This window comes from Crinia signifera, chromosome 2, assembly GCF_055691185.1.
Source record: "Crinia signifera chromosome 2, ASM5569118v1, whole genome shotgun sequence".
Classification (NCBI taxonomy): Eukaryota; Metazoa; Chordata; class Amphibia; order Anura; family Myobatrachidae; genus Crinia; species Crinia signifera.
The window spans coordinates 215,645,212-215,657,320 of NC_139218.1; the positions used below are offsets into that span (position 1 = coordinate 215,645,212).

The 12,109-nt window shown below is 44.0% G+C and overlaps 1 protein-coding gene across 1 annotated transcript; it reads left to right on the forward strand.

The window, feature by feature from the left end:
- The first annotated feature begins 5,658 nt into the window (after positions 1-5,658).
- Positions 5,659-11,872, forward strand: LOC146060469 (uncharacterized). The gene is made up of 2 exons (XM_083173701.1): positions 5,659-5,950; positions 9,949-11,872. The coding sequence occupies exon 2, from the start codon at positions 9,968-9,970 to the stop codon at positions 11,357-11,359; it is 1,392 nt and encodes a 463-aa protein (XP_083029827.1). The 5' UTR covers positions 5,659-5,950; positions 9,949-9,967; the 3' UTR covers positions 11,360-11,872.
- The last annotated feature ends 237 nt before the right edge of the window (positions 11,873-12,109 follow it).

A 12,109-nucleotide genomic window follows, 5' to 3' on the forward strand; every position in this document is an offset into this window, starting at 1 on the left:
TACGTTCTATGTAATGTATGTTACTGAGCAGGGCTTTCCTTTACCTCTATTGTGCTCCTTCCTGGTAACATTCTATTTCTGGTGTGTCAGAGGACCCCCTTGTACTGTACCCCTTTCACACATAACCCAGGTTAAAATGGGACACTTTGCTGGCTCACAATAATGACATCATATAAGGTTGGGGGCTGACTACACAAGGGCCTGTGTGGAGTTCCCACAATGCATTGCTGTTATGGCTGCTGAGGACATGTGGAGGCTGGAGAGTTTGTATGCTCTTGTGCTTTTGCTGTGTTATGCAGCCGGTGATGCTTGGATTAAGCTACACAGGCTGGTCTTTGTTGCACAGTGTGAGATGCAGAGACAGAGGCATCATTTTTTGGTTATTATGTATGTCAGAGGAGAACCTTGCTTATGTCGAGCATCTCATCCATGTTGTGTGTAACTGTGTTGTAACCGCAGCACTGGCTCTGCAAGCGCATCCGCACATGTGCCTGAGACATCTCTCACGGCTGCTGCTGATGACCTCATCAGAAGCTGCCTCAGTGTCGAAAAAACGAACACATAATTAAAAGTGAAAAACCAAGGTAGCACAATTCAGATATAACTCAAGACTTATTCCCGGGAACAAAATCCCAGTAAAAACATAGTTCAGTTGCAGGTGGTCAATTGAATTGAATTGAGTGAAATTTGAAAAAAAAATAAAAAATTGGGATTTTTGCGTATGTCTGAAAGGGGTATAAATAATCTGTGTATTATATGCACGCCCTATTCTGCCTCTCCCTGAGCCTCATTATACATGTAATTAGTACCTTTATATTTTGGAAGTATATTTCCAGAGTACATAAAACACAAGAACACAGGTACAATAGGTGCAGAATGCTTTATTATGATACAACGCTACGATGAAGATTAAAGACACCACTGTCACTACAGGAGCCATCATCACCCCTCAGTCATCATCTCTGGACACTATCACCACCATAACCTTTACCAAAGTCAAAACTGGCATTACAGAAGCCACCGTCCTTTACACTTTATAACCTTGATGTCATTAGTTGTTCACCGTGCCACATCCCAAATATACGGAGATGGCAGTTGGTCTCCTGCAGGGGTGAGAGGTCTCTAATAACCCTTTTAAAGTATAATCTTATGGCCCCTTTATTGGTATTTCTGGGGGTGCAGTTCTTTGTAGGTGCGCTGATGACCTCCCCTGTGCTCTGGGTGTTGGCGACATCAGTAGTGCTTGTGCCGATGGGAGTGCTGGTGCCTTCCCCAATGCTCCTTATATCGGGCCTGCTGGTGCATAGTTACATAGTTACATAGTAGGTAAGGCTGAAAAAAGACTTGCGTCCATCTAGTTCAACCTGGTATAGATATCCATTGCTGATTTGGTAGGTTCTGATATTTTACAGACATATTTTATTTCTTATTTGTACCCATGGATGTTTTTCTCCAGTAAATGTTTGTCCAACTTTGCCTTGAACGCATTTAATGAGCCAGCCGTTACCACCTCTCTGGGAAGAGAGTTCCAGACTTTGACTGTTCTGACCGTAAAGAAATTCTTTCTACTAGCTGAATGAAATCTTTTTTTCTTCTAATCTATACTCATGCCCTCGTGTCCTAGATTCCTTTCTAGTAGAAAAGAGGGTGTGTGACAGTTCCTTATATTGGCCCTTGATATACTTGTACGTGTTGAGCATGTCCTCCCTTAAACGTCTCTTTTCTAATGTAAATAGTCCCAAATTGCTTAATCTCTCCCCATAGCTTAAATTCTCCATTCCCCTAATAAGCTTTGTTGCTCGCCTTTGGACTTTTTCTAATTCTATGATGTCCTTTTTATAGTGTGGGGCCCAGAACTGTACTCCGTACTCTAGGTGAGGTCTCACCAATGCTTTATATAGTGGCATAATTACCCTTGAGTCCCTAGTTTCCATTCCCCTCTTAATACATGCCAGAATTTTGTTGGCCTTTTTTGTAGCTACATTACAATGGGCACTACATCCCAGTTTGCTGTCTATTTGGACTCCTAGATCCTTTTCAAGTATGGAAATACCCAGTTCCTCTCCGCTAAGGTTGTAACTTGCACACTGGTTATGTCTCCCAAGGTGCATAACCTTATATTTATCTACATTGAACCTCATCTTCCATTTTTTTGCCCACTCATCTAGAATTGCAAGATCATTTTGAAGCATGGTGACATCTTCTGATGGTTTGATGACTTTGCTAAGTTTTGTATCGTCCGCAAAGATGGATACATTGCTGAGTAACCCTATCCCAATATCGTTAATAAAAATGTTAAACAAAATGGGCCCCAAAACCGAACCCTGGGGTACTCCACTTAGTACCGGTATCATATCTGATACGGCACCATTCACAACTCTTTGTTTTCTATTACATAGCCAATTCCCTACCCATCTGCAGATATTTTCACCCAATCCTAGGTTCTCCATTTTATTAATCAATCTCTTGTGTGGGACAGTATCAAATGCTTTAGCGAAATCTAGGAAAATCACATCTACAGCATTTCCATTATCTAGGTCTTTGCTAACCTTTGGTGCGCTCCATGATGACTCTGATGTTCTTTCTCACTGGACCACTAGTGATTGTGGAAGGTTTATTGGGAGCCTCAGCACTGGTGTATGTTGTGGGTGCGGTGTCATTACCGCTTTTATTTTCGGCACGAGGATGCACGATGGGGGAGGGTTCCCCCTCTCAGTTGGATGTTGTTGCAGCCTCAAGGGTGCCAGCTGTATCTGAGGCACTTGCTGCTTGCCATGTTATAGTCACGGCTTCAATACTGATATCCGTGATGGTGGAGCACGCACCCTCTCAGCTGCTATTTGGGGCACTGATGGCATCCGCACAGGGATGGGGATGGAGGATTATACTGCCTCTCAGATAATGCTCGAGGGACTGGCAGCCTCCCTAGCACTGGGTCTTTCTTTTATTTGTGGCTTCATCTTCAGTATCTTTTGACTTGGCCATTGCCAGCCATGGCCAATCAGATGGCCCTTGGGGCCACAGTAGTGTTTGTGATATATGAGCACTGGCCTCCTCAGTGTGCTTACCAGTACTATAAAAATAAAAGATATATAAATCAGTGACACAACAATTAATATAAAACTATTGACCATGACAAAGGGGCACCTACAGTAGCACTATCCTACCCTACTGGCTGAGAGAGTCAGCCAGTTGCCACCCTGTGGTTCCTCGGGATACTTGCAGGGGTACCCTGGGCTGATGTTCCAGGACCAATTCAACTTATTTATGGACAATAAAACAGGCAAAACAAGTGATGGTGGCTGGCAATCAAAACATAAGCAGAAGCAAACCCTGTCCCTCACCATATAACTGTCCGTGAGGATGACATATTAACACAATTTAGTTAATTTAATATTTTATCTGAATTTCTCAAGAAACGTTTGGCCTAGGGGTGTCGTGAAAACATTTCGATGCTCTAGGGCAGGGATTCTCAAACGTTTTGCTCTGGGACCCCATCAGATAATTGAAATTATGACAAGATACTGTAGAATGGCTGTGCATGTGGTGGATTAAGGAACTGGGCACCCAGGTACATGCCTCCCCCCCGTCATTTCTGACATTTTGTAGCTGAGAACCGGGGCTTTCCAACGAGCCCAGCCCCACATCGCTAGGTATTCGGACTGATCATAGACTGACTCAAAATAGACAGTCATATGGTTGACCACTAATGGTCAATGGACAGTCAAAAGGTCGACATGGTCAAAAGGTAGACAGTCAAAAGGTTGACAGACAATAGGTCGACAGGGTCAAAAGCATAGGCGTGCGCAGCACATTTTATTAGGGGGTGCACCGTCAAAGGGGTGTGCCTAGCACCACATATTGGGCATGTATAACACCGCCCATTGGGTGTGTCTAACAGCGCCAATCAGACGTGTCTACCATCATCTATTGGTACTCGCTACAATATAAAATGGCTCTCAGTATAATAATACATGCAAATAAAGTAAAAAAACATATATGGATGTATTAGGGTGTTTATTAAGGTAGACAATTGAGTTAATAGACAACAATTATTGAATAACAATTAGAATAATTAATTAAATGTCTTAATTATAGTTGAAAGGGAAGATTTGCAGTGCCATATATGTGAAGGGTATGCCACCCTGCGCGGACATACGCTCACTCTCACGATCGGTGACACACGCTGAGTTTTCCATTGAAAAAAGGCGAGACCGTCCATGCACTGTGGCGTACGCTCCGATATACGGAAGATGTCGGTGTGAAAACGGACGAGACCCGTCCGTATACGGTGACATACGCTCTGTTGTACGCCAGTTAACGGTGTCTAAGAGGAGACCCGTCCATATACGGTGGTGTACGCGCAAGTGTACACCCCTCCCCATTGTCGGTGTTTGTGACCATCCGTATGTGGATGTTTTGTGGGCGGACTTATGCTCACCGTCTGCGTACAGGAAACGTACGGTGAAACGGACCATACGTACGTTCTACCGCACCAACCAGAATAAGGCCCTATGTGACGTGTTCTGCCTGTTTTATCTCTTGCTAGCTACAGTTATGCCCAAGTACATCGTGGCTGCGTTGCGCATAAAGTGCGCCATGCAAATCGCGCCTGGATCGCGCCTGCTCCTTGCGCTATAGTCCCGTTATAGATCGCGTTATAACGTAACGTAATCTTGTAAATGTAACCTGCACTTACAGGTACTGTACTGTAGTTACAGTAGTTGGTGCTTATCAAATTCTTTCGGACTTTTCCACAAACAAAAATTCACAATGGCAGGCATCCATGTACACGATAGTTAATACCCATACTGTACATACTGTACGGCGCTACAGAGAACGGTTTTTTTTCGCAAAATAGATTTAGCTTTTCAGGTAAAACTCCTTGCCTTGAGGACCGTGTTTCGGGATAAAATTCGCTAACCTTTGCTAACCAGTCACTTTTCACTACGGATTTTGTCCTTAGTTTACGGACAGTTTGTACAGTATTTATTCGCAGAAGCAGCTACAGTACGTACGGTCATTTATGTAATTGGTACAGAAGCCATGCTAACCTTGGCTATTGCTGGATGACTACTTACAGTAACACATTATTTGAGGACCTACAGTATCATACTTTACACTACGGATTTTGTCCTTACTTTACGGACAGAGTTATTTTCTTTTATTCGCAGCCGCAGTGACGTACTGGATGGTCATGAACTGTATGTGATTGGTGCAGAAGCCATGCTAACCATCTGCCAGCAGTAAAATCACAGGCAATAGTGGCCTAGCGGGTAGAGGCACGGCTTCACTATCTCAGTATCAGTAGTTCGATCCTCAGTTGGTTACATTATATTTTTATTTTTGAAACGTTCTTTTTTTTTTTTTTTAAACCAATACAGGTACTGTACTGTAGTTACAGTAGTTGGTGCTTATCAAATTCTTTCGGACTTTTCCACAAACAAAAATTCACAATGGCAGGCATCCATGTACACGATAGTTAATACCCATACTGTACTGCGCTACAGAGAACGTTTTTTTTCCGCAACAATAGATTTCTCCAAACTCAGACACAGACCGACACCTCAGACAATAAGATGTTGATTGCAGTCATATGTTAATTGAAGTCTGCCTTTTTGTTTTGCTGGTAATTGTACATAATTCAAATGCACCTATCAGCTTCATGAAGGATTTCCTTTGTCTCTGCCAGCATAAATTCAGCTACAGATATTAAAATTGTCAAACAATCCAGTTTGTTTTTCTGCATCTAAACCGTGTAGAATTGCTACGGATCGTCTCTTCATCTCTTGCCTGTATACAAGCACGAGATTGTACCTGTACACCTGGACTATTCATTCTGCTGAATCCAAAGTCAAGTTGTTGCTGCGTTCCTGTTCTACCAAGCGTTACCATCATACTGCCTTCCTTCCGCAAGAAGAGTACTGTACAGTATCATCTCGCTGGAGCAGTAAGTACACTATACAGTAGTACAGTCATTTGTACATTTCACTGATTGCTGCATTACAGTATACAGTAAGCAGCACTACAAAACGGTCCCTGCGCGGAAGCGCTCGTTTCCCACCCTTCCCTGAATGAAGATGTTTCCCTTTTTTCCCTACTGTTCAAATGCACCCGGTGCAGAATACTGTATACAATCGCCTGCTGTGTATACTGTATTCAGATACTGCAGGCTGCCGCTATGGGTATTGTCCGTAAATACTAGAGTCTGTTTCGCAGACTTATCGTGATTTTTGATGTTCAGTGCAGTGCAGTAGAGATAGCGCCATTGAGAATATTGTACAATGTGTTAAAATTGCCTGGTGTGTATGGGCCGCAAATCCCCGACTAGCGATGACAGTACTCTATTAGGGTGGGCTACTGTAGGCTGCTAAATACTAGTTCTCTCCGTAATACCATTGGTGTAATACCGTAAAACACGTATTTTTTCCTCAAACGAGGGGACCGGTGTTTTTCTCATGTTTACAGACTGTTTCGCAGGCTTAGTCAGTAGTAGGAGCACATGTGATACAGTATCATGATTTTTTCATCTGAAAATTGCCTGGTGTGTATGGTCCAGAGTTCCCCGACTAGTGATGAGAATACTTTATTAGGCTACTGCAGGCTGCCGCTATGGGTATTGTCCGTATAATGTGTAATAAATCCTGGATTGGGGTATTGTCAGTAATATTGTTGTAATACCGTAAATAACGGATCATTTTGCATTTTTTCCCGCATACTGTGCTTGTAATTGAAGTAGTCACAGCAATAGGATCACGTGGTATCGTGATTTTCCGCCATTTTAGGGATCAACATGGATGCCACATACAGTACAGTGCAGTGCAGTAGAGATAGCGCCATTTAGAATATTGTACGTGTTAAAATTGCCTGGTGTGTATAGGCCGCAGATCCCCGACTAGCGATGACAATACTCTATTAGGGTGGGCTACTACTGGCAGGCTGCTACTATGGGTATTCTCGTATAATCTGTGCAACTGTAAATACTGTTGGTGTAATACTGTAAATACTGTACAGTAACGTATTTTTTCGCAGGTGGGGGGATTTTTGCGCATATTAATAGACTATTTCGCAGACTCAGTCATACTGTATTTGTGTAAAAAAAATCCCCTAGCTGTGTACAAAATCCCCTAGCTGTGGGTGTATTGTAAGTACTGTACAGTCATTACATTAAAAGTAATGCCATGACCACAGGCTGCTCCCCCTGTATAATAATTTGTGTCATGGCATTACTATTATTAATAGTAATGCCATGACACAAATTATTATACAGGGGGAGCAGCCTGTGGTGTCATTGCATTATTATTATACAGAGGGAGCAGCCTGTGGTGTCATGGCATTACTTTTACAGTATATTATACAGGGTAGCAGCCTGTGGTGTCATGGCATTATTATTATGCAGAGGGAGCAGCCTGTGGTGTCATGGCATAATGCCATGACACCACAGGCTGCTCCCCCTGTACAATAATAATGACACCACAGGGTGCTCCACCTGTATAATATAAAAGTAATGCCATGACCACAGGCTGCTCCCCCTGTATAATAATTTGTGTCATGGCATTACTATTATTAATAGTAATGCCATGACACAAATTATTATACAGGTGGAGCAGCCTGTGGTGTCATTGCATTATTATTATACAGAGGGAGCAGCCTGTGGTGTCATGGCATTACTTTTACAGTATATTATACAGGGGTAGCAGCCTGTGGTGTCATGGCATTATTATTATGCAGAGGGAGCAGCCTGTGGTGTCATGGCATAATGCCATGACACCACAGGCTGCTCCCCCTGTACAATAATAATGACACCACAGGGTGCTCCACCTGTATAATATAAAAGTAATGCCATGACCACAGGCTGCTCCCCCTGTATAATAATTTGTGTCATGGCATTACTATTATTAATAGTAATGCCATGACACAAATTATTATACAGGTGGAGCAGCCTGTGGTGTCATTGCATTATTATTATACAGAGGGAGCAGCCTGTGGTGTCATGGCATTACTTTTACAGTATATTATACAGGGGTAGCAGCCTGTGGTGTCATGGCATTATTATTATGCAGAGGGAGCAGCCTGTGGTGTCATGGCATAATGCCATGACACCACAGGCTGCTCCCCCTGTCCAATAATAATGACACCACAGGGTGCTCCACCTGTATAATATAAAAGTAATGCCATGACCACAGGCTGCTCCCCCTGTATAATAATTTGTGTCATGGCATTACTATTATTAATAGTAATGCCATGACACAAATTATTATACAGGTGGAGCAGCCTGTGGTGTCATTGCATTATTATTATACAGAGGGAGCAGCCTGTGGTGTCATGGCATTACTTTTACAGTATATTATACAGGGGTAGCAGCCTGTGGTGTCATGGCATTATTATTATGCAGAGGGAGCAGCCTGTGGTGTCATGGCATAATGCCATGACACCACAGGCTGCTCCCCCTGTACAATAATAATGACACCACAGGGTGCTCCACCTGTATAATATAAAAGTAATGCCATGACCACAGGCTGCTCCCCCTGTATAATAATTTGTGTCATGGCATTACTATTATTAATAGTAATGCCATGACACAAATTATTATACAGGTGGAGCAGCCTGTGGTGTCATTGCATTATTATTAATATACATGAAACAGCACAGCAGATACTGTATGTCGTTTTAGATCATGTTAACTTACTACTGTCCTGTGTTTTATCCTCGACCAGGCTCCTCCTGTCCTGCTGCGGCTCCACAAATTTCTGTTCCCCTCTCTGCGGCCTCCTGAAGCGTCCCCCACGAGTTGCTCTGCGGGCGGCCCCAGCCTTCCTCCAGTCTCTGAGTGCAGACGCGTGGGTGGGAGGCGTCAACGTCATGACGTCCACACCGCACCCAGCGTCTGCCGACTGCCACTGGGGATAAAAGGGAACAGGCTGCCGGCCGGAGCCCTCCTCCTTGTAGCCGTGGAGGCCGGCGGCCATGTTGCTGTGGCCTCAGACATCATTTAAAAAACCACAGGAACATGGCCGCCGGCAGTGAAAAAACAAACAAACGGCAATGCGGCCTCAGAAACGGGCGCGGCGGCGCGGCCCGCAGCACACCTGCCAGAGCGGCCTGGGGGGCAGATGGCACCCTGCCCCCCGGCCCAGCCCGCCCCTGCCTCCACCCCTCCTAGTCTGTCTGTCTAAGCCCCATCTGTTAACGTACTGTACTTTTGTTTATCGCTTCATCCCTTTTATTGAAAAAAAAAGCTCATGTCTATGCAGTACGGTCACATAATTTTCGGTACTTGTGACTTACAGTATCTGGGCAGCCAATGTTGAAATTGTATGCCAGTACCCTAAGCATGCGATTTGATGCGATTTCCCTTGAAATTCCTTTGAAGAGAAAATTGCTGTTGCATTGTACAGTATGCTATTGTATTGCATGCGATGCGATTTGATGCGATTTTAATACTGTATGTACAGATGTACCCAGATGCCTGTTTCATATGTGAAATGGCCCCCCAGACCCCATTTTTAATTGTATTCCCACCCTGATGGCTAAATGCCCCCATTGTTAACGCCACCCCACTATCAACGCCAACCGGAAGCGTGGCGAGCGGCGGCGTTACGCGTCCTCCGACCTTTTCATACCCCCACAATCCACGTCGGCGTGGAGTTGATTTTATATAGTGTGGCGAGCGCAAGTGGGGTGGCGTTAACAATGGGGGCATTTAGCCATCAGGGTGGGAATACAATAAAAAATGGGGTCAATTGTATGATTGTATGCGATGCAATTTGACGCGATTTTTAGGTGCGATGAAGAAAATCGGGCGCCCAAATAAGTCACAAGTACCTAATTTTCACTACTGTAATACCATAATACAATACTGTATGCTACTGTATTGTACTGTAACTAATGTACTGTACTGTACTGTATTTACTGTATTAACTTGAATCTTATTGTTGTGTATTGTAGAGTGCACTGCCTACTGAAGATGGTGAAAACAAAAAAATTCTATTCTGGAGAACCTACACTTGCATGTCCCAAGAGAATGGCTGCATTAGTGCCAAACATTAAAAATAATATCGTTAAGAAGAAAGCAGGAAAAGAAAATATTCCTGTTGTCAAACTACGGAAAAATGCCAAGGCCAAGAACAAGTCTTTGTTCGCGACTACAGGAGAATCTCACGATGACTGTCTGGTGCAAGACATTAACACTGATGCACAGCAAGACATTAACACAGTGACAGATGTGTCAGTTCCCGTAGATAATGACTTGCACCCTTTGGAGCTTCACATTACACCTCTTGAACAAAAATCTCAATCACCGTCCCGTAGGAAACTTAACTTTCTGGATCACAACCCACCACAATGTAGCTGCACAGGGCTGGTGAGAGACATTTTGGGCAAGATGACCCGCCTGGAAACCCAAAACAATGGACTGTCTGTACATGTGGATGAACTGAAAGCGGAAATTCATGTACTGACAGGACAAATTAAAGTGCTGTCAGGAGGTCTGAATGACATGCTTGCTCAAGCCAAACAATGGCAAGCTGCTACAGGGCCACCCATTACACCCACAACATCTAATCCAGTACAATCACAATTTGACTGCCCTGATGCATTTGAAACAGAGGATTTTGACTTGGAAATGACCCAACCAACCACATCTTTCCACTTTTCTGATTTGGAGATGACACCAGCTTCATCCAACCGATTGGCCAGCCCTAGCGTGGACACAGAAACTGTTTTACCAAATGAATTGGTGAACATGGACACAACACCAGTGTCATCTCACTGGTTGCCTGCCACACATAATGCTTCAGATACACAACAACGTCAGACCAACTTAACAAGTACCCCACTGACATCTCACTGGTTGGCTGACAGACACAATGCACCATCCCAAGCCTCTAACAACATGGACACTGCAATGGTTGCATCATCCCAATTGTCCCCTGGAAATATGATCATCGCAACCTTACCTCAACATCAAAGAACATCACCTCTACATGAAAGAACACCTAGTAGCATACCCAAAGAATTGTGCGCTGTGGGGATTTCCTTGCCTGACATGCCACTCAAAGTCATCACAGCTGAGGGTGTCAACACTCTCTTTAAAGCAGCGAAGATGGAAATGCACCGTTATGCACAACAGATTTTCCAAGAGCATGTTTCTTTTGACCTGTATAAGAATTGGTGCAATCGGGTCAATTATGATGGGCAACGTAATAAATTTGCAATCCCAGAAAATCTGCGCCTCGATATAGTGACACGGCTCATGGGGAAATTTGAGCTTACAAAGGCTGATTGTACAAAGATAAAGGACACTTTAAATGGATTGCTACGGATGCCCAGAGTTACACGCTGGACGTGCTTACTGTAGCACAGCAACTGGAGACGTCTCTTCAAACTGGCATCTACTGTACTCACAGAACAAAGGACTGGCAATGAAATGGAAAAAAAGTACGTTTATGATCTTACTGTACTGTACTGTATCTCTCTCCCTCTCTCCCATCCCCTTCCCCTGCCAACATACTGTATGTCTCTCTCCCCCCCCCCTGACATCCTTGTGACCATTCAGTACTAACGCTATTCTCTTTTCTTCTCTCCCCATGCCACTCTACCATGAGCAAAATCAAGCGTGTTTGGGACAGAGAACAAAGGACTGGCAATGAAATGGAAAAAAAGTACGTTTATGATCTTACTGTACATTACAGTATCTCTCTCCCTCTCTCCCATCCCCTTCCCCTGCCAACATACTGTATGTCTCTCTCCCCCCCCCCTGAAATCCTTGTGACCATTCAGTACTAACGCTATTCTCTTTTCTTCTCTCCCCATGCCACTCTACCATGAGCAAAATCAAGCGTGTTTGGGACAGAGAACAAAGGACTGGCAATGAAATGGAAAAAAAGTACGTTTATGATCTTACTGTACATTACCGTATCTCTCTCCCTCTCTCCCATCCCCTTCCCCTGCCAACATACTGTATGTCTCTCCCCCCCCCCCCCTGACATCCTTGTGACCATTCAGTACTAACGCTATTCTCTTTTCTTCTCTCCCCATGCCACTCTACCATGAGCAAAATCAAGCGTGTTTGGGACAGAGAACAAAGGACTGGCAATGAAATGGAAAA

What these genes read in the sequence shown, in the direction of transcription:
- LOC146060469 (XM_083173701.1), top strand. Translation starts at nt 9,968, where the DNA reads ATGGTGAAAACAAAAAAATTCTATTCTGGAGAACCTACACTTGCATGT.